This window comes from Aspergillus caelatus (assembly GCF_009193585.1).
Source record: "Aspergillus caelatus strain CBS 763.97 unplaced genomic scaffold BDV27scaffold_261, whole genome shotgun sequence".
Classification (NCBI taxonomy): Eukaryota; Fungi; Ascomycota; class Eurotiomycetes; order Eurotiales; family Aspergillaceae; genus Aspergillus; species Aspergillus caelatus.
This window is the reverse complement of record NW_022475524.1, coordinates 1-24,685: the sequence shown is the minus strand read 5'-3', so window position 1 is coordinate 24,685 and position 24,685 is coordinate 1. Positions and strand designations below refer to the sequence as shown.

Here is a 24,685-nt window from a genome sequence, read left to right as displayed (position 1 = left end):
TCTTGGGAGGTTCGGAGGACGGTCCGTGCCGCGTCCATAATCTCGAGGGTGCTCCAGTCTGGGTTAGTCGCAGGTCCTGTTACCTCGACAGAGCCTAGTAGGATACCACGCACGTGGAGCTTGGTTAGATCGTCGCTGAACTTCGAAAACGGTTCCATCTTTTTTGAAGCGGTGTATCCATGGCCGTTCAAAACAACAAAGTCAGTAGAGCCGCTATAGTAGTTTTGCATGCGAGAGCCGTTGACAAACAAAGCTGGGCGTTGCTCATTGCCTTCCCTTCTCCAATCTGGCACCCAAGTGGGCAAGTCGGCAGGGCCATCCGTTGTAGATGCAGCTAGAAGTAGATCTAAACTCTTTTCAGCAGTGATTATCTGAGCGGCCACCTCACGATACACCTGTTCCATGGTCTTGGAATAGTCAGCGCGAGGCATGGTGCTCTGATGCTGAGAGCCCACTAAACCGAGGACACCAAAGACTTTGTCTTTCGGTTCAGTAGCCTCTCTATCCCACATATTCCAGAGCAAGGATGATAATTTGCTCCCGATTAGCCGTTTCTTGGAGAGATGAATAGCTAGTCCGTATCGCCGCTTGAGTGAGCTCCATGATCCCCAACGCTTTGTCGGCTTTACCATGAATCCCATGTCGTCCCAGGCTTCTTGATAGTCCATTGCATCTTCGAAGGTCTCCCATGGCATTGTGCTCATTCCACATTGGAGAATGCAGGAGCTAGCTAGCCAGACCTCCTGAACAATCCAGGTTCGAAACCACCATGGTCGAGCAAGGAGCTCGTCTAGTGCCTCCCAGTCTTGCTGTCTGGAGTCAGTAAAAAAATCGTGGTAAGGCATGGAGAAGTCATAGTAGAGAACAGGGAGCCCAGATATGATATGACTCTCAGTTACTTCGTTCCGTTCCCATTCTCGTGCCTCCTCTTCATACCGTCTTGCATCCACTATTTCCTGTGACAAGTGAAGTATACCCATCACGTAGAGAAAATAGTATTTCAGCCAGGAAAACCAACAGCGTATCGCGCATGATATATCGACAAGGCGAGCTCGACACCATTTGATAGTATTCCGTGCCCACGTGATAGAGTTAGTAAACACAGATACCGGCTTCTTGCCAGGTATTGTCTCACCGGGGTGATTGAGCAAAAGGTCGGATTCAGTAGGCTCGACATCGACCGTGTAGCTCAAATTGCTGTTGACGTAATACTCGTCAATGTTGCCATTGTTCCGAGTGACTTGTGTGGCATCTTCAGAAACCTCATTCGGGCTTTGTGGTCTTGTCTCTGAGCGTCCATCATGGCTGGCTCCTTGGGTTGCGCCAGAACTTGCGCTCCGTTCAGAAACCCCACCGGGAGATGCATGGCCATCGCTGGCGCGTCCGTCATCCCAGCGACCCAGACGAGCCATCTCCTTCAGAAATGAGAAGGCACGGTCGCTCGTAGCTGACGCGGGGCCCATCCATGCAACGACCGTTTTCGCCCCGCGATAGATGTACTGCATCATGGCCACCTGGGCATTGCGCTCGGCCACATCAGCCTGGTTGATGCAGACTGCATCTATCCATAGGATCCGCGGCTCATCAGGCCGGCGCAGATGACGTAGTGCGCTATCTAATACATCTGAGATGCTGAAATGTTGGCCATCAAGAGTTATGTCTTGAGTTAGTCCAGACGCACCTCCCCAAGCGTAGGAGAGGCACTCGTAGTCGGTCGAACCACACCCTAAAGGCACCACTGCAACGGTACAGTGCAGTGGGTCATGGAAGGCTCCCGGCTTTAGGGTAATAAGTCGTATTTGGCCCTCTTGGAGAGGCTCGAAAATATAGGGCCAAGACATGACCAAAATATGACGATTGCTTATATAGTAACTATGTGCACTTGTAACGGACACCGTAGGCACATAAGAATTAGCCAGTTCAACGGGACTCAAGTTCTTCACAGACATCACAGTGCTTACGGTAGGCGGCGGTTGCCTTTGTTATTTCATTGGCTGCGTGCCTGGGTTACCCCACCTACATCTGTCGTGGGGGTACAGGGCGTACTCGTCACTTGCACATGTATTGATCAGAAATACATAACCACCTTAAGTATATTTTACTTAAGTAAACACAGAACACGACGAGATCCAGATGGTGGAGTCTGGACTAGTTACTCTTTTATTACAATCTATCTATAATCAGGAAGTTTATCTACGTCGTCTTTTATTATGTCTTTCCAAAGCCTAGGTCTGGGACCCGGAAAACCCGCACGGGTTTATTATCGAATCATATGATCAAAAATTGCAGATTTCTAGATTTTTTCTAGATTAACTGTTTAATATTTAGCTTAACTGTAACTAGAAATTAGAAATTTTCTTAACCTAGCTAAAACCTAGTAGTTGGATATAGCTGACCCCATTAACCTAACCTAACCTAGGCATTCGCCACTCTAGGCTAGCGACGGGGAAAATGCGCGAACCTCTCCTTCTGTGCAGCCGGAGGTTATGAGCCATGACAGTCTCGTCCGAGGTCCTATACCGTAGGTTTCGGCTGCTTAACTCAGCCCATCTTCACCTGGCTGAACAACACCGTGCAGTACAGCGGCTTCGTGGTTCCGGGCAATTATGCCCCAAACAGGGAAGTACTGGTCTAAGTACAGGATTTTCTGCTTGCAACTGGGACCATTCCTCCAGCCTCTCATAAGATCGCACACTATAGAGAAAAGACTGGCAACCTGACTACCAGCGTGCCTTATCAATACTTATACTTGTCAAAGGGTATAGATATACCCTAAGTAGATGTCAAAGGGTCGATATCCGCACACCAGTCATATAAGAGGTACTTCTACCGTTCCATGGTTTTTAGGCGGCGAAGGTATCACCCTCAGATAATGGAGAACAACCCAAGCTGGTTGTGACCGCCCCAGACACTTTCGAGCGCACTGTTATAATCGGCGTTGGTTCTACTAATAGGCTTGCACCTTCGATGTATGGCAAAGTAGATCAACAATCCAAAGAAACAGCCACTCAATCCTTCTTCGTCTCCTGTTTTCCGGTAATGGCTCGGTATTCCCCTGCCGCCGTAGACTGCGGGTATATGGTGCTATTCCTACAACTATTATGCAGACACTCTTATCCCGAGCCAGAGGTAAACCGCTTGTACATATAAAACTCGCTTAGCCAAGCTACTTCACCAGATAAAGTATACGGACGACCATGGTTAGCGTGGACGACATTAGCAACTAGGACTAGCCTCCAAGGAGATTGCTCTCACCAGGAAAAGGTTACCCGAACATTCGTAACCACAGGGCATTGTAGAGGCAAGAGGCAATATAAGAGATTCAGTTAACTTAAAAGACACTTATATCATGTGAAGCTGAAGAACATGGAGCAAGCAACTAAACAAGATCAAATTTTCCCCCACAATAGTATTGACATACTTATTACCTGTGGTAAGTTTCTATCATACCGAGCAATAAAGCACCTACCGCTCAGTAGATAATTATTACGAATTCAGTGAGATGCTTTCACTTAAGCATCACATGGCTGTGTGTAGCCCACCGTGATGCCTTGTGATCCTCTCAGAAACAAGAAACGCCACTTCCCAATCATAGGTCCACTTGATGCTATGATACCACCTTCGATCTGACCGATCAAGCACAAAGCCAAGGTAATGTAGGATAAAACCTGCCGTATTCATATACATCACCCTTGTACTGACTTCCCTGATTATCATTTACATTTACAGGAATACCTACTTGCCTGGTATCCCTGAGCTATCTTGAATAAATCGGAAATACTGAGTTGACAACATTTTCCCGCCTTGCCCCACCCGAAGCGAAGCGCTACCCATATCGTCCACCCGGTACCAGCGTATCCTTGCCAATTGGGCAACCATTTGGGGCCCAGCCGACTACGACATCGACCTGGACACTGATTACTGGGAAACATACTATGCTGTCGTCAAGGAAGACTTCGGGGATTTATATGGACCGCCCTTGACTATGACTGAAAATGCAAGTCAGAAGAACATACATGGAGGGAGTTGGACCGTATGCTACGCATTTGGGCTGAGCAAGTGAGGAGCGGACAGCCAATGTCATACCATCTAAGTCTAGGGATATTCGGTGGACCAAACGGGCGCGACAGACGAATCTTAGAGAATTTAATTTCCGAACTGAATGAACGCGAGATGAACAACACGATGAGATAGACTCAAGACAATGATTATTCTCCCTGACCCTGTCGCTTTGGATAGGACTATCGTTGGGGTTGAATAGAGGGATGGAATGAAATGTGTCCTATTGTGCCTAGACTTGCAGTATCAAACCAGAATCTCCTATCGATATGCTTCTGTAACTGTGTCAGTATAAGGCACCAATTAAAAGATGTAATGGAGAAAGGCTAATTGAAAGGCCTACCTGGAATCTACTGCAATTAATACTAAATGTGCAAATTGGGTGGAGCCCGCCAGGAGCATTTCTCGCGCATACAAACTCTGCGACTTCTATAATTCAGATATCCTGAAGAGATGATAAATCAAGGCCCCTGCTGAATCTAAGGATACATCAGCTCTGGGAGATGAATTTTCTAATTAAACCTAGATCTATGGGTTTCCATTGCTATAACTTTGGTTTTGTCAATATGGATAGTGGTTCTGGAGCGTAGATTGGCAGAGGATGGAATTATAGGTGTGGTTGATGACATGTTGTGTACCGGCAAGGTTGATCTTAAACTAGCTTCAATGTACGTGTGTTTTAAATTGTGCTTTTGGTTATATGCTATAAGTTGGCTGATTCACTATTGTTATAAATTGTCCTTTTTACTGAATGTGGCACTTGCGTCTCTCTTGCAATATCAGCCTGGACTTTCGACTGGCAATGGAAACAATAAAAGTTGTATATCTCAGTGCTCTCTACTCGCTGCAGGTGCGCCATCAAATTAGTTGCATTGTTCTCGACTTCTCTTTTAGAACCGTCAGCTCAAACATATTGGGTTGTATCTAATCATTCCATTCACATAGAATTTTGTCCTAAGTCGCTGAATAACATTCGTTTTCAAAAAGCAAAAAAATAACAAATAAATTTATCAAGGAGGAAAGACCTAGTAGAGAGAGACGTAAAAGGCGGAACAAGTATGTTTCATCCACCGTTTTGCCTTGACAATATTGTTGTCTTCCGGTGGACGATAAATGCGCGGTCCGGTGGAGTTTGAGCGGTAATTGGCCTTTGAGTAAGTACTACTTGGGCCAGTGGGGAGTGATTGATTGGACTACGTAGGCGAGGTAACTTCACGCACAAGGCTCAATGTGGGATGTTGCTTATGACATCAACCTGCATGACATTGAAGTCTCGGGTAATCTAGGATGAAGTTGTGAGATCTACAAGAAGTAGCCCTTGCCGCACTTTCCACTGACTCGGTGGCATCCTAACCCTGGAAACGATATCACCGCTCCAGAGCCGTCCCCCTCATCATACAAAACCCGTGACGGCTCACCCAATACTGTTGCTTTCTTTCTTTCTTTCTTTCTTTCTTTTTTTTTTTTTTTTTTTTTGTCTCGTGTCCAGGGTGTGAGAAACGACCAATTATTGTGAATATGACCGCATCAGGCCAGCTCCCGGAGAAGATAATCCTCGTCACTGGCGGCTCGGGGCTTGTCGGCAGTGCCATTCAGTGGGCGATAGACAGTTCCTCGAGTGGCGTTGGGAATCAGGGTGATGGAAAATGGATTTTCTTGAGTAGTGCCGACGGGGACCTCAGGTCGACATCCTCCCAAGGTGAAAGATTCAAGGCCCTACGTACTCACACCACAATCGCAGGAACTACGACGAAACGAACGCCATCTTTGCTAAGCATAAGCCGACTCATGTCATCCATCTTGCAGCCCGTGTTGGAGGAGTCTATGAGAATAGTCGACGCATGGCCGATTTCGTCCGCGACAACGTCTCTATTGACCAGAATGTATTGCGTGTGTGCCAGGCACGAAACGTAAGTTTCCTCTACTATGAAGTACCTCCGATGCTCTCTCAAACATCCAGGCTGAGAACCCCACAGGTGGAGAAAGTAGTATCCTGCCTGTCGACCTGCATCTTCCCCGACAAGACCACATACCCCATCACCGAGGAAATGCTCCACGACGGCCCTCCGCACGCGTCAAACTACGGCTACGCCCACGCAAAGCGCCTTCTACACATCCTCAGCCTAGCGTACCGCCAACAATACGGCTGTCGCTTCACCTGCGTCATCCCGACCAACCTCTATGGCCCGAACGACAACTTCAGCGAAGGCTGCCACTTCATCCCCGGGATCATCAAACGGGTGGCGTCTGTGATGGAGAAAGGGGAAGACGGGCCCCTTTCGACGCTCGTGGTGCCCGGCAGCGGGCGGGCGCTGCGGCAGTTCCTTTATTCCAGAGACCTGGCGAAAATGCTGATATGGGCATTGTGGAACTACGATGCGCCAGAGCCCTTGATTGTCTCACCCGATCCAAACCAGGAAGTGTCGATTAAGGATGTTGTCAGCCTGGTATCGGAACTGAGTGGGTTTGGGGGTCCGATCGAGTGGGACACCAGGTGGACGGATGGACAGCTGCGAAAGACAGCCGACAACGCGAAGATGCGTTCTGTGATGAAGGACTTCGAGTTTACAGCATTAGAACAAGGTATGATGTCCTATACCCCATATTCTGTGGTCGCAGTTGTGTTCGTCCACCAGCTCAACGATGAGTGTAGGTCTGAGGGAAACCATAGCATGGTACAACGCCAACCAGGGTCGCATTCGCGGAGTAGAGCTATTGGAACAGGCTCGTGTTTCCAAGGCCCTGATATGATGCATGGGGAAGGAGAGCTGGAGCTGCTAGTTGGTTGATTCCCTTCCTAGGGAAGGTGGGCCAATAACAAGAGATCTATGTCTATTGCCGTCATCTATAGTTTGCTCGCCGTCCGCAATTTTGCAGGCCTGCCCCGAACCAGGGCGAGATCTGACTCTACCATCTCCTTCACGAGGGCCTTGAGAGGCATACCATTAGCAGTGTATCAGGACATCAGGCGCCGCCCCGGCAAACATACCTCAAAGGAGACCTGCGGAGTCCACCCAAGCCGAGTAGTGGCCTTCCGAGCAGACCCATGCAAGAAGGGCACCTCTGCTGGTCTGTAGAGCGCGGGGTCAACCCGAACTCGGATGTCCCCTGTGTCAGCATCGACACCGACTTCCTGATCTCCCGTCCCTCTCCATCTATACACGTTCTAGCGTATTAGCTAGCCTGCTAAGACTCATAATCTTGAGGGAGGGTAGAGGATCTCTGCCTGCCTTAGTTCAATGCCTACAACCCGGCACGCCGCCACAACAAATTCCCGGACGGACCTTGTCTCACCGGTGGCGATAACGTAGTCGTCGGGCACGTCCTGCATCATGATAGCAAAGACCCCACGCATGTAATCGATGGCGTGGCCCCAGTCTCGCCGTGCATCTAGGTTGCCAAGGGTGATGCAGGTTGTGCAGCCGACGTGCATCTGAGCTACGCCAAATGTGATCTTTCTCGTAACGAAGTCAAGCCCTTGACGTAATGAGAGGCATATTTAGCTCTGCGATTGTAAACAGTAAGAGGACTTGACTTACCCCTGCGAGGAGACTCATGATTAAATAAGATGCCATTAACGGCAAAAAGACCATGCGCTTTCCGCGCGCTAGAAGTTACCCAGAACGAAAAGGCCTTCGCAGCGGCATACGGAGATACGGGCCTGAATGGCGTAGACTCATCCTGGCACCCATCGCGCGTCTCACCGAAAACCTCAGATGAGCATGCCTTGACTTTCACAATCAGCATAACCTGGCGCTACCTAAAATGGCCTATCATGGCGGCTTACGTTGTAGAACTTTATCTTGCTCTCCTGCCGTAAGGCTAGAATGGTCTGGATGAGCCGCAGCGTGCCCAATGCATTCACGTCGCTGGTGTGCAGTTGGAGATCGAATGATGTTCCTACATGGCTCTGTGCTGCAAGGTGGTACACTTCGCTGTAACTATGATCTCTGAACAGTCGCAGCAGGAAGTATGGATCTAGAATATCTCCTGGGTGTAGCACCACTTTGTTTGCTGTATGATTGATTAGGCACATCCTACACATGCACGGGCCATGGGCATACGAAATTCCTCTGCTGCTGCTAAGACATAAGAGAGAGCCAGGGGAGCGTAGTCTGCGGTCGTTCGATGGCGGAGAATCCCATGAACGCAATATCCTTTCTCCAGCAACAGTTCGCAAAGGTAGGAACCATCCTGACCCCCAATGCCTGGAGCTTGTCAGCCTGCCTTGTGTTGCCTGCGTTCAATGGCTCCCGGATTACTAGCCTGTAATTAAGGCCTTCTTTTCCGCCATTCTGCGATCTCCTCCTTGCTGGTGTAGAAAGCACAGAGCGATGATTTCCAACGGCAAGGTAAGTGGCAAGATTGCAAGCGGAATGAGTGTACGGCCCTTCGATCACTGTCTCACACTTCACATAAACTATTTATTACTATTCTATGTGGCCACAGCCTAATGGACAACACATTTCCCACGACAGGGCTAACCCCCGATCGTCGCAACCTGCATGAGCTGTGCCACCGCAAGCGAGGGATACCAGTATGTAATTGGTTCTGGCAGCGCGGGGCTATCTTTCCCATGGCTTACTAACCCCAAGCTCTGGCTCCAGACCTAAGAATTTTATGTGAAAGCGTACTCATAGAAGCCCAGGATGTTTAAAGTCCCTAACTCCCCAGTAAATCCATTCTGGTGAAAATAGCAACAGCATCCTGCGATTCGTGTTATGTAGTTATAGTTGAATGGCATCTCCATTCCGCAATGTGATCCTTCCTGGCTGTCCTACGATCACAGCCGGGGGAGGAGGCGACTTTTGGGACATTGCTGCAGCCCACATCTGCTCTTCTCAGGGAGCGAGCTCGAAAAAAAAAAAAAAAAAAAAAAGGATCTGGTATGTTCTATTGTGACTGACTATCGAGACAATATAAGGTGGATTCCAAGACAGGGTGGCAAGCTCTTCTTCAATCAGTATTTTTGCCCAATCGGCCTGCCTTGTCTCCTGGCCAAGTTCAACATTGGGCTCGGAGATGGCAGGGAGAGACTCACATCATGTACAAGGGGAAGCTCATCATGGCCAGGGAGGCTAGCTCTGTCTATCTTAGATCCGTTCCAACAGTTCGAAAACATATCCTCTATTCTGTCTTGTGGAATGAGGTCATGCCCTGGGAACCTCTCTGGGCAAGTACACCGTTGACACGGGTGAGCAAAGCAAAACTTCAAAATAACACATCAGGGGAGAGACCAGAAAAGCAGAAGTGCCTGAATCAAATAGACCTGCGCCGGGGTTAGTTCCACACTTTATGATGACTACGACTGTCTGAAAATACGTGCATGCTGGTTGCCACCGGCCATTCGAGCTTCGCGGCTTGCTTTGATATCGCGGCGCTTACCTTTGCCTTAGCAATGTTGAGGGACGTCAATAAACCATACACACAACGAGAGAGTCCTCCAGAGGAGACAATATGCGGGTGGCAAAAGCTGTCTTAGTGCTGTGTCGGAAAGGAACAGTCAACTTTCGGCAAGACACAACGTAAAGCGTCTTTGACCTGATCAGAGCCACGGCAGTAGAGAAGGACATCGTCACCATTCGAGTAGCGGTTGCCTTGAACAAGAGTCACATAGGAGACTCGGATTTACCCTGTTTGACGCCCGGGGCTCGGAAAGATTCACTCCAAAACTATTCATCGTCCGGTTCTGGGCACTAGTGTACCACGTGCAAGACGCGCTCGGCCTTGCTAGTCCGCAAGATTTCATACTTTGCCACGTTGTTAAAGACACAAAGCTCTTCTTCCTTTACCTCTACCCTATCTAGGTCCGTGGTTCCTTAGACTGGAGCAGATAGGGTTCGTGTTCTGTTCGAAAGCGCCGGATAAGGGCCACAGAACAGCTCTTCTGAGCCTGAAGATAGCGCATCGCTAAGTGTTACGTTCACTCCATTAATACGATCGGGGAGAGGCAGCTAGTCGTTGATGGAGCTCTGCAATCTCTTTTGCCATCCCTGCATTACACATACTTGAAGCACAGTCCCCAATCGCAGGATTCGCTTGGCCTTGGATTAGATCATCAAGTTGTACGTGCTTTGCGAAATGCTCCTAAAGCTAAATTGGAACTTCTATTCCATTTTGAAGTACTTAGACCTGCGGTGATGCTTAAGCAGTCATCCTGCACACTTTCATCGCTCGTATATGGCATTTAGAAAACGAACATTTCAAGATCTTTTGCCGTGCGCGGTACGCCAGCTCCAATGCGCTGGGTCTCGACAGGCGTTACCGCAATGCCGACAGATGGTACCTGCAGAGGGATCTTCTTATTGAGAGTCACCAATCTGAATCAAAGCTACGGGTCATTCAGAGCCTTGTATGTATGTGCAGAAGCAGCAGGGGCAGAGGAGAAATATAAGTTTACAAGACCAACTTAAGTAGCAGGATTATAGCTGAAGATGATGGTAAGGCGGGATCCCGATCTCGATAATCTGACTAGCATTCAGCCTCTCCAAAGGGCCGTGAAACCTGTACGTGTCGAATATGACTACTGATCACGATCCTTTTTTGATTCAAGCAGATCATCAACCAACTATCTGATTATCAGATAGCCAGATTTCTTATTCATTATTCATTCATTTGATCTCTTTAAGTCTACTCTAGCTTATTTTTATTATTTAAGTTATTTAGCTATTGTCAGCTGCCCTAATCCTAAAGCGGAATAATCTTAGGGCAGGCTTGGAAGAAGATATAAATAGAATTGCTAAATAGATTGAGTAATGAAGTAGGCTAGAATAGTGTGATCGTGGCTCTGTGGGGACACTACTCAGAGCAGGATTGCCCTACGAGAGTCCTCTACGGGCACTAGAGACAGCCTGTATTACGCATAAAGCCTGCAGAACCCCCGGGTCTGCATATCCTGGCTCATTGTGTATAGGCCCTGGTCCCAGTTCTTCCTATATAAGAGCTCGGATTCCCTACAGTTTAGAATCGGTTGGAGGAGAGATTACCTGACCTTTCACCGACTCTTCGGCGGGAAAGATCTACCGAATACAGAAGAATTCTAATGCTATTTAAGGAGGTGAAAAGATATAGATAGAGGAAACAAAAATCAATCTCTTTGTATTCGTTCTACTACGCAATCAATGATAGATATCTCTTCCTCTTCCCGCCTACGTTTCCTTACCTAGTTGACAGGCTATCTACCCTGCATAGTAGATCCCCCGTTACAGAGATATAGGTTATCTAGGGGCCGGTAAGCGGGCCCTCAACCTTCAGAAAGTTACAAGGCGAGCTTAGATAGCAAGCTGAATATCAAGTATATAAGGATAAAAAGCTCTCCTCCCACACACTTAGAGAATATATATAGTAGTCCAGATGTTGAACTGTACAAAGGGAAAGACTCCAACTAATCACACATGGCAAGTCATTATGGCCTTTATTCAGAGTATCGTGTCAGAGACGCCGTCGGCTGCGGGCAGCGCTTTCCTCGCCGCACTCGTGGTCGGATATGTCGTTTATCAACGATACCTGCACCCACTGGCGAGATACCCAGGTCCATTCCTTGCGAGTATCAAAGATCTAGGGCAGGTTCATCAGTTCCTGTCCCTACAGCAACCATATCATCTTACCACAATCCACGAACGATACGGCCCCATCGTTAGGTACGGACCGGACAAGCTCAGCATCACGCATGAAAGTGCTATCCCCATAATCTATCAGAAAGGCGCCAAGTCTATGCCGAAAACCGAGTTTTATGACGCATATTGGGCTGCCCATCCAAATGTATTTGGGATGCGGGATGAAGTAGTAAGTCTCCTGCTTAAGAATAAAAATCGTGTAACTCATGGTTCTAGATGTACTCAACAAGGCTGCGCCGTATGTCTCACAAATTTTCTTTGAGCTACGTTAAGGAGATGGGAGAGTACCTTGACTTAAACCTACGCATTCCGACGGATAAGACTAGATTCCAGATTGAGAGAGGGGAAGTATTTGACCTGAAGAAAGCTTTGCATTACTATGTAAGTGACGTCTTGGGAGAGCTCGCTTTTAGCCAGTCTTTCGGTGTGCAAGAGGCCGATGACGATTCACTTATCCCGCTGGTGATCGAGCATAGCTTTCTGGCGGCTGTCACTGGTGTATGGCCCGCCGTGACAATGACTCTGAAACGCTGGCTCCCCCTACGTACCGCACGCAGGCTTTCGGCGGCTCTTTGGTACTCCAAAGGCTTGCGCAGATCTCCCGTCGAGATGCGTTCAACGACGGCTGAGGGACCTAAAGGATGATGGAATACAGGATAGGAAGGATATTCTCACCAACTTGATCAAGGCGAAAGGCTGAAGCCAATTGATCTGGAAACGGAGGCATTTGGTTTCATGTACAGCACATTGCTTTGATTCTTTGGCAACCTAGGGTTAACGATCTCATAGTACTCCCGGAACTCACACAACCAGCGCCACATTCACACTTCTCTTCTACCATCTTCTCCACAATCCTGAGTTCATGAGAAATTGCGTCGAGGAGATCGACTCTAACCTGCCGTCCCTTGGACCGACCGAGACTGCGTACTCCATTGTCGCCGCAGAAGCCTCTCTCCCATTTTTACGAAACTGTATCCGAGATAACTTCCGTATCACCCTGGTTTTTACGATGCCGTTGGCACGCCGTATTGGGATGACTGTGGCGAATACCAATATATACAAGTTACTCGGTACACTGCTTAAGGAGTTCACTTTTGAGCTAGCTGATGAGCGGGACCGGGTGGGTGTGGAGAAGGGCATGTATAAAGGCAGGATCCCGAAGCTTTTCAGTGCAGGAATTAGTGACCCGCAGGACCTCTGCTCGTTAGAGCTCAAATTCTTTGACGGCTTTAAGGAGGCGTTAAGAAAGACAATCATCGGCCTGTTATTGTGAAGCATCTGAATGTCTGCGGCATTGCCATGAATCTCAGCATAGAGCTATCCCCGCTAAAGAAAGAGATTTGTCACACTTCATTGGCCTGAGAGACCGGGGCAGGGGAAGAACTGCTGTGGGGCTAGTCTGTAGTCGATACCTATACATATATCATCCTACCCAGTGGCGGACAAATTCGAGCATACCGCTGAGGTTGCAGAACCGATTGCCCATTATCATGCCGCCACCGTGGATGTAGTGGATTGTTCCGCCTTAGGGCTCTGTGGGATTTCTGGAAGTCGCTCCAGTTTCATGCGATGGAAAGCAGCATTTTATCGTATGCCGCAGCTGTAGCGCTCCTGCCACAACTCGTTCTTATGGGAATCCGCGTAGTCCTCGAATAACAAGACTCGGAACGGCATTCATAATGCTAGCTGCTTCCATTTCAAAGCAGAGGATGTTATACTTTGCACCCAGATGATCCCTAGTTTCCGCATCCTTAATAACCTTATTTCCAGAATCAATCAGACCATAGTGGATAAGTGGGTGAATCCCGGAACGGCGTGCTCTTCGAACACGTCGACCATTGCACTGGGCAAAAGGCTTGTCATGCTTGACTCCAGGATGCTCGTATGCAAGCTGCATGTTGTAATATCCTTGACATACCCTTGAAATCGTGCTGATGGAAGGTCAGGGTCGGACATTAACGTACTTATAGCTAGCATCAGGAAACGTGGAGGACGCTGTGGCGATCCCGTTCGCACAAACCTGTTTTCCTCCGTCGTTTTGCCACGATCGTATTGAATAACCCCTGGATGGATGTCAGTTGGATGGCTAACGACAGCATCACCGAGTCGGATATCATTGTGTCTTGAGGGCACTCCGCCCCCTATCCCGAAAAAAAGGCAGAATTTGAGCTCTGGAAAGCTTCTGGTCAAATGGCAAACAACATCAGCAGCGGCATTTGTACCGTATTCGCCTGATGGCAGGCATGCAGCAACAACGTGATGATACGCAATTCGACCCAGTGCATAATGATTCGTGTCTCGCACAGACCTCTCTAAATCTTCGTGTTTGTCATCAAATAGTATGCGGACCGCTAGCAGCTCTTTCTGCAAAGCACATATTATTCCAGCTGTGTAGCTCTCACAAGTAAGGGTCTCTCTACCTTCACTTGATGCGTGTTGAGAGCCTGAAGTTGCTGAACTATGACTTCCCTTCGGAGCCGATGAACCTATGTCAGACCCAATCCCACTGTCACGGAATCCGATCTCGGATGCCTCCGTTGGCGACCATGGCTCTCCTACTTGGGGATATCTAGTATCTTTCCAGAACCATCTAAAGTTCTCATTGTGACCAAGAATCACCGCGCCGCGAGCTTTTAATGAACTTGATCATTGTTGAGCACGCCAGTCTTAAGCCCGGAAGGCAGAAGGACCTGAACAGGGTCTGAATGCTTGTCTTGCCCATCCACTTCGCATTGGCAGGTTGCAAAGACGTCTGGATTGTGCCAAATGACGTTATGTGTTAATACTATCGGGCTTGCTTCTGAGTCACCATCCATGTCCATGATCTCTTTGAGGTCCTGAATAGAGGCGGCGAGATAGTACATGCCCTTTGGCAGTTCTGCCCATTTGGTACAGGAGCCAGTACTGATAGGCTGGATAACCTCGCTATATCGTCGACCAAACAATGTAATTGCGTGGATAGCTCTAGTGAAATCGACCCATCCTTTGCCGATTGTTTCAAGCGTGGCAACTCGAGGATGAAAGATGTCGCCACTATTAGCCAAGTCATTAAAATCCCAGCTTTCAAGGTGTTTCCGTGTTCTGGACAAGTTTACGTTGTCTTGCGTGGCGAAGCTGACCTCATAATTCCATAATCCTTTCCAAGGTGTCGTAGAGCTCTTCAATCCGATCCTCCAATCGAAGATAACCTTCTTGTTCCAGATATATCGGGAGCTTCCTGTTATGCCAAGTCACGAGAACCTCGATGGCGGAAGAAGCTTTATGAGTTTCGGGTGCCTCTTGCATATCCTCTGGATTGAAAAGAAATTCAGTGCTGACTTCATCCATGCTGTCGAGCTTCAGAGACGCACGAAGTAGGTGTAAGAGAACACTAGTCCCATTGACAAGCCATCCTCGTTTGTCTTCTTCGTCCCAAAGCACAAAGAATCTCCGACGGATGGACTTGAGCTTTTCTATATACCCATTCCGTACTATATGGATAGCTGTGTCTTTGTGGCCTATGCTGAATGCGCTGCCGATAATGACGTATCCCTTAAATATGCGGACCTCATTATATGTGCAGCCTTCGGGGGGTCTTGGGCGCCGCGACGGTTTAATTAAATAATTAGCGTCTGCAGACCCTGTGAAATGAATGTGTTAGCAAAGGAACTAGCCTTCACCCTCAATGCTCTTACCAGCGTTGTATCTAGCTTCCGAACACCAACCAAGCATATGTCGAGCCCTTTCCAAGTCAAAGATGCTTATATTCTCCAAATGAGGTACTACATGCTGGATGTATGGAATGCGGCTTCTGTCCATGTTGTAAATCAAATGCCAAAGGACCATGTGGCCACTTTGTCTTGTTAGGATTAACATTATCGAAAACTCTTTGATAAAGAGCTTTTTGTTGAAACTATTGACACCTTTGCTTTGAGCCAATCCTGCCATCATATTCAGTGGGATCTCCAAACCTGTAGTGGTCTCAGATCTCCATGGAATTGGGTAGCCTGTGACGACAACATGATTCCTGAACAAGTTGTGCCAGCATTGAGCATTAGAAGGTGTATACTGCTTCTCCCTTTCCTGCAAGGTATAATCAATCTTGCAAATGAGATCGGGCCAAGGCGGCCTCCCTGACATTCATTGCGAGATTCCAGAGATATGGAGATCACCAATAACTGGCATGCAGCAGGCAACTCCATATTCATATGGAGAAGACCGTAGAGCAGCACCAAGCCATGCAAGCTGTTCACCGACCTCGGCCACCGAGTCTCCTGTGCTGAAAACCCGAACGTTGAGTTTTGATTCATGAAGCCATGCGGTGACCTTAGCATTGTCAGGTAAGTCACCCAGAAGAACATAATTAGATTAAATTAGAACAATTCGGGTTGGGCGACTTGCATATTTGTCGGCTGCCATGTCCAGCGCGGACTACATCCTTGACCAGCTGAATAATATACCCACCAGTTGAGGGCCAGGTCTGGCACAAGTATTGTGCGCATGCCAAAGCCTGTGCATCTTCGGCTGATCCTGTAAGTGTGATGGCTCTTTCAACTGCCTCACCTGACTCCTCTTTATACCCTTGCTCGTTGAGAAAAGATGGTGGATTCCATTCGATCACAAAGATCATATTATAAGCTTCTGCAGATAACCTTTGGCTGATCTTGTGAGAGGATGGCAGGGATGTAAGAATTTTGTTCCTGGTTGTCTCCTTAAGATTTGGCTCTGCTGGAGCCAAAAGGTACTCTCTGTACAAGCTTGCAAGAAGCCATTCGTACGACGCCACATTGAAAATGAAATCCTTATATGCAATGAGTTCAGGCATGCTGATTTCTTCGTTCTGTTCTTCTCCTGCATCTTCATTGCCGATTATTGGTTCATTGATGCTAGGAGAACGTGGGATGTGATCTTGTTGCTCTTCTAGGTGTTTATTCCAGAAGGTCCATTTTTTCATCCAGGGCCATTGCTTCTGACTCGCCACTCCCGACATCAGAAAGATTCTCTTCCTGAGGAGAGCACATATCCATGAAGCGACTCACAATAGTACTGAGAAATAACCAAAGTTAGGACTAAATTCCATATTACATATTGGGGATATTGTACTCACTCGCGATTCTTGTGGATAAAAACCATAACATCACGGTGCATCTGACTAGGTGCGGTGTGACCAACCTTAAGAGCGAAAGCTTTGAGCAATTCAGGGAGGGCCTCGGAACTTCTCTCCATTGTCTGCGCATCGGGCTGCCAGGAAACAACTTTTGTAAACAAATCTTCAGCCAATTCAGACATGTAACTCTCCTTTTGCAGAGTCGTAACACTCGATGTGTCAGTGTAAACTGTTCTAGCCGCATCCACCTACAGAGAAGTTTGTGTCTGTGGCGTTGTGAGTTGCTCTACTGATGCGTATCCAGCATCAGAAGGAAGTTCAGATTGAATATCCCTGGCGCTTTTGATACACACATGTTTGACTAATCTTGTAGATGCGTAGCCTGAATCCGTACGTGCTCCATTTTGTGTAAGTTGCCGGGTATTTGCGCCGTCGCCTCCGCTAGGATCGTCCTTGCCTGCAGTATTTGGCCCACCTGGATGCTAATCTTGTAGAAATGTGTTCTGGCCGGTGGATTCCATCCTCGAGTCATCCTCTAAACGAGATTGGAGACGTGGCCGATTTGTACCACCATCACCAGACATGGCCCCCGCAACCGCCACCGGATCATCCCGGCATATCAAATGGCTCTCGTGGCCGACTCCATAGGTTGTAACACTTGTATGTAGTAGAGAGAGGGTAGGTGGCCTCACAGGTGCGCTAATGGAGGCATCGAGGCTGGTCTGCTCCTGTTTCAGGCTAGGAAATGGGTCAAGTGTCCAAGCTGAGTTCGTTTTAGCGGACACTCCTTCTTCTGATTTGTTAATGCTAAGCATGTCAAAGGGCCAGTCCACCAGCGGAACATGAGTCTGAGCGCCCTGGTATATGCTGGGAATAGGCCTGCTCGGTAGGGCTGAATCTAAAGAAGAAAGACGAGGAAGGATAATTGCATTGGCTGGCCTGGGGTTATTAGTAAAGGTACGGCTTGGGGAAGTGATCAGATTTCGCCACATGGTGACGCCGACCTCATTTCGTCGCGCCTGCCGAAACTTCCAGAGGATGATAACCATTCTCTTGCCTTCATCGCTGGAAGAACCTGAATGTTGGTTGTGCAGGCCTGGCAGGCGGGCAGGCTTGCTGGCACAGATCTCCTGAATCGCGGTTAGGGTGCAAAAGTACTGTCTGCTACGCTCCTCAGCAGCATGGTGACGTCCGCTGGATTCAGCCTCTAGCTTTTCCTTTGTAAGGGACGTGAGCACTTCTACCCACCACGACGACTCAAACGGGAGTTTGACTTTTGTCGCGTGCTGCCTAGTCAAGTTATGCTTTGATGTAAACGCGGACCGGCCATCTTCGTATAGATAAGTGGAGCAACTCCAATTCTCCATCTGGTTGCTCATCGGTGCGGCACTCGACGTGGAACTGGCAATGTCAAGCTCCAGGGAGATTCCTAACTTTGACCACACAGGAGGAAAGCCATCCATCAACTTAAGGTTAGCTTCAAGAAGTATTATTTCGCAGTCTAAGGGGTCGTTAACGTCTAAGAGCAAAGAGCCTAGGCGTGGAAAGGACGTTCGCCAGTTCGTTAAATCCTCCAAGCGCATACGTGCTTCCTGCTGGTTTCCCATGAGGCGGGTATACACATGGAAGGCATCCTCAATTCGTCCTGGCATCGTTGGAGCAGTGACCCACATGCCGAATTCAAGGCATTGAACTACATAGACATATGAATCTTGGTGGGTCGTTGTAGAGCCACATTCTGGTAGTGGCAACTCCTTAGAGTTCGGCGTCATCAGGCTCAACCGTTCAGGGTACATGGATTGGTATGGTTACTGTAGTGGTTAGAAGGTGAAGTATCTATGGAGGGTCTCCATTCAGGACCAAAAGGTTGGGTTTGGTTATTCGAGTGGCCGGCAAGTTGTCCTCGAACTAGCCTTTCCCCTAGTGCTGTTGTTACATCACACAAAGAACTATATCCTGGTATTGTTGAAACTTACAGTCTGGGTCACCCTTGAGGAAAGAATCAAGGACTTACAAGTGGCTTGAGACCTGTTCCCTCGTCCTCCGCTTGCCAGTTAATTTATAGATATATTCCGCAATCAGCTGGTTTCGACCATACGACTTCCCGCGTTCGGACCACTTTCTCTTCCCCATGGGTGGGGTTGCCTCAAGGGCTATAGTGACCATTAGTCTCTTCCTAGACTAGGCAAATGATGCTGCGTACCTTCCTGAAGTGCGTCCTCCAGCTCGTCCGACCATACTGGCTCCCCATCCTTACCAGTATCCCGGCGCGGCCGGGCCCTATACTCTAGATACTTTTGGGACCTCAGATAGCTCCTTCCCCTGCGAGGACCAGCAGATATTGAGTCACTAAACGGTAGGCGTCGCAATCTCTGGGCCTGGTATCGGTGGCTCGATAGCTGGGGATAGTCCACGCTACTAGTAGTAGTAAGGCGTGAAAGGTTTGTAACAGGGGGGTGGGGGTCTCCAAGAACAAATTGTTGAAAATTGTTGCCGGACCCTGCTGTATCACTGTATACGAGATTGTCTGAATACGGTGGGGCATCCCTAGAGGTATTAGCAAGCTCTTGGTATGATTGAGACCCTCGACCCTCAAGAGATTGCTGGTTTGGAGGCATTATGCACTCAATTTGCCCATCAGTCGGCAGGAGCTGGACCACTAGAATAGGCTTCCACAAGAATAGATTCCAAGACAAAGATGTTGAGGGTCACATATCTTTCATGCCTAACAATGAATAATGGACGACTTCCATAGACGAGGCTGTAACCTCATCGAATAGGACTTCGCCACATGGCGCAACAAAAGGTAAGCAGGGAGATGACCAGCTCATTGACCAATGCAGGAATAAATGAACTAGCCCGGCTAGGTATGTGATGTCTGGGTGCCCAGATGTGGGAAGGGTGGAGAGAGAGATTTGGCATGTGGAATGTGACCACTATTAAGCTGGAGGTGCTCTTGAGTAGTAGCAGTATTAGTATAAGGACGTAGATTAGGTTCTATGTATTGGTTACCCCGCACGATTTAGAACGAGGGGCACAACTCGATTGTATTGTATTGTAAAGGCACATTCAGTAAGCTATGTTTCTTAATCCAAGGTGAGGCTATGCTGTGGAATTGCTTCGATATACTAAATTATACTAGGACTAAAAAGTTACAAACCCGAGATAGACTATAGTAGTATTCTAGAATGTGGACTATTTCTGGGTTTCCTGAGTAGATCTGCGAAGCCGTGGACCCTGATACCACTTTCGTGCGTATACCAGCCAATTGATGCCAGCCACAATGGCCATAGCACCGAGCACCGCAGGTGTATAATCTGGAAGTTCCGTCGCAGAGGTCAATAAACAGTTATCGGGGACAGGAGACGGGGTAGTAGTCGAACTCACTCATATTACTGCCAGTGACCGGCATCACAGTTGGGAAGTCATAGAAGATCAAGACCAACACGGCGAAGCATACCGTTATCACATTGGCCCCCCAACCCACTGGACTAGGCAACCGGAAGGGGCGCAGGTCCGGCAGCCAAGTCGCCGATCGGCATCGATAGAGCAGCAATGCTGCTGGGAAGGCGTATGAGATGTGTTGTAGAACTAAGCCCGTACCAATAAAGGCATTAAATGCAGATGACGATCCTAAGTAGATACACCCGATGAGGAACATAACTGCATAGTTGAACATGAGAGCCCAGACGGGGACCTCTAGGGTGTCATGTAATTTTCCAATCCACTGACTACCAATGAGAGCCCGGTCTCTCGCTAAGGACCAGGTCAGACGCGATGCTGTTTGCTGAGCACCGGTAAGAGCAAAAACAGCTGCGAGCAGAAGGAGGCAAATGAAGACGGTAGCAGCCGAGGTGGATCGTGTCGCCTGATGCCACATTTCGTAAATGGGAACTCTGCCGACAAGGTCAGATTAGTGTCCGAGCGTGGAAGGTCAGAAGAGTAGGCCACGGTAGCTGACCCGGTAGAGGATGCCACCACAGTATCCAAATCACTGGTGCAGTATAGCATTGTGATCATGAAGGCAAATGAGGTGACAAAGCCAATGACTAGGGTGCTCATCAGAGCACGAGGAACAGCGGTTGTCGCATTCCGGCACTCTTCGGCCAAGTGCAAGGCACCATCAATACCCGCGTACATGTAGTTGGGAGAGACAAGCCCCGTGAGAAAAGCCACCCCGTCTGAGTTCCATCCGCTGCCATTGAGAAAGGTCGCCCATACGCTGCTTGATGCCTCATAGCGAGACGCCGAGCGAGCTAGGCAAGTCACCATAATAATGACGAAACTTGTGAGGGTCACGAAGACTGCCAGCCTCATTAGATGTCCTAACTTGGTACTGGGCCAAGAATAAAGGAGACATACATGAGACGTCATGAAACCAGAGGGACTTCTTCAACAGGGTTGTATTATACAACAGGACCAGCCCATTGATGGACTGGTAGATTAAGAAATAGTGCCATGGCTGCGCTTGATACTCCGAGTCATAGAAGAGGGCAATACCGAGGATGAGCTGTGCTGGAATGATGGCAATCCCAGTGCAGATAGCAATCCACGCAAGCATGTTCGAGACGCCACAACAATAACTCTAGATACCACATCAATGTTGACCTGGCCTGATATCTAGTGAAGGAGAGGACATACCAATGCCCGACTTAGGCGTTGAGGAGCCAGAATGCTCGTCCAATGATACTGCCCGCCAGCTGTGGGATAGGTACTTGCGAGCTCCGCCAGGGTCAGGGTACAAGCACCGACCAAGAAGAAGATCAGAATCAGCCCATAGACAAGAGTTACGGGCCCACCCTGGACGATTGCAAGAGCCACAGTGGCAGCAACCCCCGCCCAGCTGTCACAAATAATCCAGCTGGCAGATATAGTTTGTAGAGGGGTCAGTTTCCGCGTGCCTTCTGGCTGAAAGTTGAGTCCCTCCAGACAATCCAGGTCACCGTGTTGGATGGATTCTGCGTGGGATGAGGGTGAGTCATGGCACGTTATTCGGAGGCTCAACAGCCCAAAGGACACTCACGTCTTTCGGCATCGAGATATCCTGCTGGTCCAGTGAACGTGGTTTAGTGACGTGCATGTTTTTCTTTCAGGAACGGTCCACTCCATACCGTGCTTGGGCTTTGTTTCAGACGAGTCCATGGTGGGTGTACTATAGAAGAGAAGCTCGATTGCTGCTAGTATTCAACAGGTCAAGATTCTGCTACCAGCAAAGCGATAGCCATGTATGTTCTTTTACCTCAACGGACCTCCCAGAAGGGAGTATATGTACCAAGAAATCGACGAAGAGTGGCATCTCCGACCATATCGTGGCTTTTGCGGGGTTCGAATTAACTTTCCCCGGATTACCAAATTCGGTAAAAAAGGAGAGAAAAGCATTCCCAAACGAACTGAGTTACGGAGTTCTTCGACCCTCATAAGCTTCCTCTACGTACTTGGCAAACGTAAAGATTGGTCCAATGACGTCTGAGGATCCATGGTCCCTTGTGGTGCTCCGTTACGTTAGCCAAGGTACAAAATGTCGCCACCAACGAGACGATAGGCGCATGTTTGGAAAGGAACAATATAATCAAACTGGACAGTATTGTCAAAGGAGCCAGCTACACTTTTCAGTTTCATACTACCTACATTGTTTGTGTACATACAGCACGCCAAGATTTCAAGCTCAACGAGGGATACGCAAGGGGGTGGCTCATCGACAGATTCTTGCACATCATCATGACCTATCATACTACGGAGTACATAGTAGGGGATGGACCTATAAGTGAGAACGAGCGACAGGGGGTTGTCGCAACTCCTCTACCACTGTCACCGCTGCCCGAGTGCCCTCCTCGATAGCGCCGTCGATGAAGCTGCGCCAGCCCACTGCCCAGTCCGAGTTCGCAAAGAGCACGTTTCCATGCCGGCACCTAAGTTCGTCTAATGACTTGGACAGAAGTTGTGGAGGCGAAAAGAACCATGCGCCCTTGGCAAATTCATCCTTGCACCAGTTGTGGAACACCTGCAGCATTGGAAGTCAGCAACTTGATTTAACATATGCCACGTCCGAAACCCACCAATCGCTTGATATCCATGTTGCCAGGAGACATGTTCTCCACCGCCCTTTTAGTCCCGTCAATGTTCTCTTCGGGTTGGATGTGGTTATGTGCACCCCCGAAGCACACAATGTGTGTGTTTCCTGCGGGCGTGGTACCATCTCCGATGGCGTAGGCGAGCTTGTTAAACGGGTACGAAATTCCCGACCAGGACCGCATGTCGGGACTGGAGACCTCTGCGTGGACCTTGACGCATTGGTTAACATGACCAATACTCGCGGCAGCTGTGCGCTGTGGGCTCAGTGGAGGTGAAAAGATCACGGAACTGAGCACATTCAATGGAATAGTAGAGATCAGACGGGCACCACTATACTGGCGGCCATCGCGGGTTTTTAGCACAACCCTGTCGCCATGGTCATTGATCGACTGAACTGGGCTGTTGAAGGCGTATGATAGCCGTCCCGTTGCCAATGACTCGCGAAAGAATTTGATAGCGAAGCTGGATTGCCCACCCTTGAACTTGTATGAAATTAGATGCTGCAGACACCCCTTGTAGGAGTAGTCGCATAAAGCCCACCAATGAAGGAACTCAAAGAAGCTTGTCGTTTCAAGAGTCCCACAGCTGCAGAGCAGGATGAAGCTCTCTAATACAGCGCGTTCATTTGGCGTAAGTGACTGAGCCAGCGTGTTGAGACGGTCCAAAGCCGACATGTCATCGTATTGCCGGGCCGCAGGGTTGTGGAAGGCGTCGTGCGGATAGGGAATGATTTCCCGGCCCATCGCACCGTCTACGTCAACGAACTTTTCCAATGCACTGGCAAGGAGGGCATCCTTCGGATGGTCAACGGAGGATCTTGATTTCAGGACCGTTCTCATGGCGGGATGAACAAACCTCTTCTAGATGGCTAAATGTTGATGAGCCTTGACTGCTAGTGCGTAGTTCAAAGTGATTCACGCCCCGAGAGAAATCAAAGGACGGCTCCAATTCGCTTCTCATTTGGTATCGGGAGACTTCTCGCCAAATATGCGGTTGCCCCCAGCTTAGCCAAGTACCTCCCATCTCAAATGGATAACCGCCAATGTTGGAAGACCAGGAACGACCCCCAATGCGATCGCGCGCTTCGATAAGAAGTACTTTAAGTCCTGTGGTTATGTTCGAGGTCAGCTCATCTTTTTAAGTCCCACTGACAGAAGGGGTGGTGTACCTGCGAGACAGGCATCTCGAGATGCTGTGAGACCCGAATATCCCGCCCCGACAACAACTACATCCCAGTCCTCGGTTGTTGACAGCACGTTCGTGGAAGGTGATATGACACTAATAGATGGTACACCTTGACGTAGACCTGTGGTCGCAGTCCACTGGTACCCGTCACGCGAAGTCATTGTATTCGGACTTGGCTATATTACTGGTTCAGATAATGTTGAGGGCGCCGGCTCTTAGAAGATGAAGTAATATGGTGGGAAGTGGGCATGGGGAGCGACCGTGTAGATATAGCTCGTAGACAGAGAAAGTGGAATCATGATCAGAATGAAGACACCACGCCTAATTTGGCTGGTATACGTGAACCTGCCCTATGGGGGTAATAAGAAGAGAATTCGGGACTAAAAAGGTTGTCAAACTAAAAGAAACCCGAGACTCGTGGATGGTGGAGGTCGATGAAAATTACCGCATTCGGGCAGTCAAGAGAGAAAACGTCCTGTGGGGCTGAACACAATCATGAATATTAGATAGAAGACTGTGGATTTTGATTTGATCTATCTATTTATCTATTCTTTTTTTCTTGTTTTTTTTTTTTTTCTTTACCTTCCCTGCAAAATTATGTTACTCCCAACACACACGAAGTAGACGTACATACCGTCCTCCGAGTCCAGACCTCACCATAGACCAA

The 24,685-nt window shown here is 48.6% G+C and overlaps 8 protein-coding genes across 8 annotated transcripts; 3 read left to right on the top strand and 5 right to left on the bottom strand.

Moving 5' to 3' along the window:
* Positions 1-3,715: 3,715 nt before the first annotated feature.
* On the top strand, positions 3,716-4,234 carry BDV27DRAFT_136051 (uncharacterized protein; the record flags this gene model as incomplete). The annotated part of the gene is made up of 1 exon (XM_032068678.1): positions 3,716-4,234. A coding segment is annotated over exon 1 (154 nt), but the record flags the coding sequence as incomplete, so codon positions are not given.
* A 1,343-nt stretch (positions 4,235-5,577) lies between these two features.
* Positions 5,578-6,810, top strand: BDV27DRAFT_149552 (GDP-L-fucose synthase family protein; the record flags this gene model as incomplete). The annotated part of the gene is made up of 4 exons (XM_032071075.1): positions 5,578-5,741; positions 5,801-5,969; positions 6,036-6,642; positions 6,713-6,810. The coding sequence occupies 4 exons, from the start codon at positions 5,578-5,580 to the stop codon at positions 6,808-6,810; spliced, it is 1,038 nt and encodes a 345-aa protein (XP_031922551.1).
* A 94-nt stretch (positions 6,811-6,904) lies between these two features.
* Positions 6,905-8,742, bottom strand: BDV27DRAFT_149551 (GDP-mannose 4,6-dehydratase; the record flags this gene model as incomplete). The annotated part of the gene is made up of 7 exons (XM_032071074.1): positions 6,905-6,988; positions 7,049-7,214; positions 7,290-7,536; positions 7,599-7,785; positions 7,847-8,073; positions 8,124-8,267; positions 8,727-8,742. The coding sequence occupies 7 exons, from the start codon at positions 8,740-8,742 to the stop codon at positions 6,905-6,907; spliced, it is 1,071 nt and encodes a 356-aa protein (XP_031922550.1).
* A 2,724-nt stretch (positions 8,743-11,466) lies between these two features.
* BDV27DRAFT_162599 (cytochrome P450) lies at positions 11,467-12,948 on the top strand (the record flags this gene model as incomplete). The annotated part of the gene is made up of 4 exons (XM_032073416.1): positions 11,467-11,844; positions 11,892-12,288; positions 12,364-12,412; positions 12,465-12,948. 4 exons carry the CDS (start codon positions 11,467-11,469, stop codon positions 12,946-12,948), a joined length of 1,308 nt encoding a protein of 435 aa, XP_031922549.1.
* An 88-nt stretch (positions 12,949-13,036) lies between these two features.
* BDV27DRAFT_168539 (uncharacterized protein) lies at positions 13,037-16,479 on the bottom strand (the record flags this gene model as incomplete). Its single annotated transcript, XM_032074801.1, has 10 exons — positions 13,037-13,554; positions 13,590-13,606; positions 13,640-14,133; positions 14,173-14,273; positions 14,318-14,811; positions 14,864-15,295; positions 15,350-15,787; positions 15,827-15,933; positions 16,052-16,354; positions 16,433-16,479. The coding sequence occupies 10 exons, from the start codon at positions 16,477-16,479 to the stop codon at positions 13,303-13,305; spliced, it is 2,685 nt and encodes an 894-aa protein (XP_031922548.1). The 3' UTR covers positions 13,037-13,302.
* A 278-nt stretch (positions 16,480-16,757) lies between these two features.
* Positions 16,758-19,379, bottom strand: BDV27DRAFT_149548 (TEA/ATTS domain family-domain-containing protein; the record flags this gene model as incomplete). Its single annotated transcript, XM_032071073.1, has 7 exons — positions 16,758-17,009; positions 17,052-17,236; positions 17,303-18,472; positions 18,574-18,681; positions 18,738-18,750; positions 18,790-18,914; positions 18,965-19,379. The coding sequence occupies 7 exons, from the start codon at positions 19,377-19,379 to the stop codon at positions 16,758-16,760; spliced, it is 2,268 nt and encodes a 755-aa protein (XP_031922547.1).
* Positions 19,380-19,956: 577 nt separating this feature from the next.
* BDV27DRAFT_168537 (amino acid/polyamine transporter I) lies at positions 19,957-21,903 on the bottom strand (the record flags this gene model as incomplete). The annotated part of the gene is made up of 6 exons (XM_032074800.1): positions 19,957-20,078; positions 20,149-20,657; positions 20,723-21,065; positions 21,124-21,346; positions 21,403-21,719; positions 21,873-21,903. 6 exons carry the CDS (start codon positions 21,901-21,903, stop codon positions 19,957-19,959), a joined length of 1,545 nt encoding a protein of 514 aa, XP_031922546.1.
* Positions 21,904-22,519: 616 nt separating this feature from the next.
* On the bottom strand, positions 22,520-24,179 carry BDV27DRAFT_149546 (flavin monoamine oxidase family protein; the record flags this gene model as incomplete). Its single annotated transcript, XM_032071072.1, has 4 exons — positions 22,520-22,762; positions 22,818-23,627; positions 23,689-23,939; positions 24,002-24,179. The coding sequence occupies 4 exons, from the start codon at positions 24,177-24,179 to the stop codon at positions 22,520-22,522; spliced, it is 1,482 nt and encodes a 493-aa protein (XP_031922545.1).
* Positions 24,180-24,685: the final 506 nt, after the last annotated feature.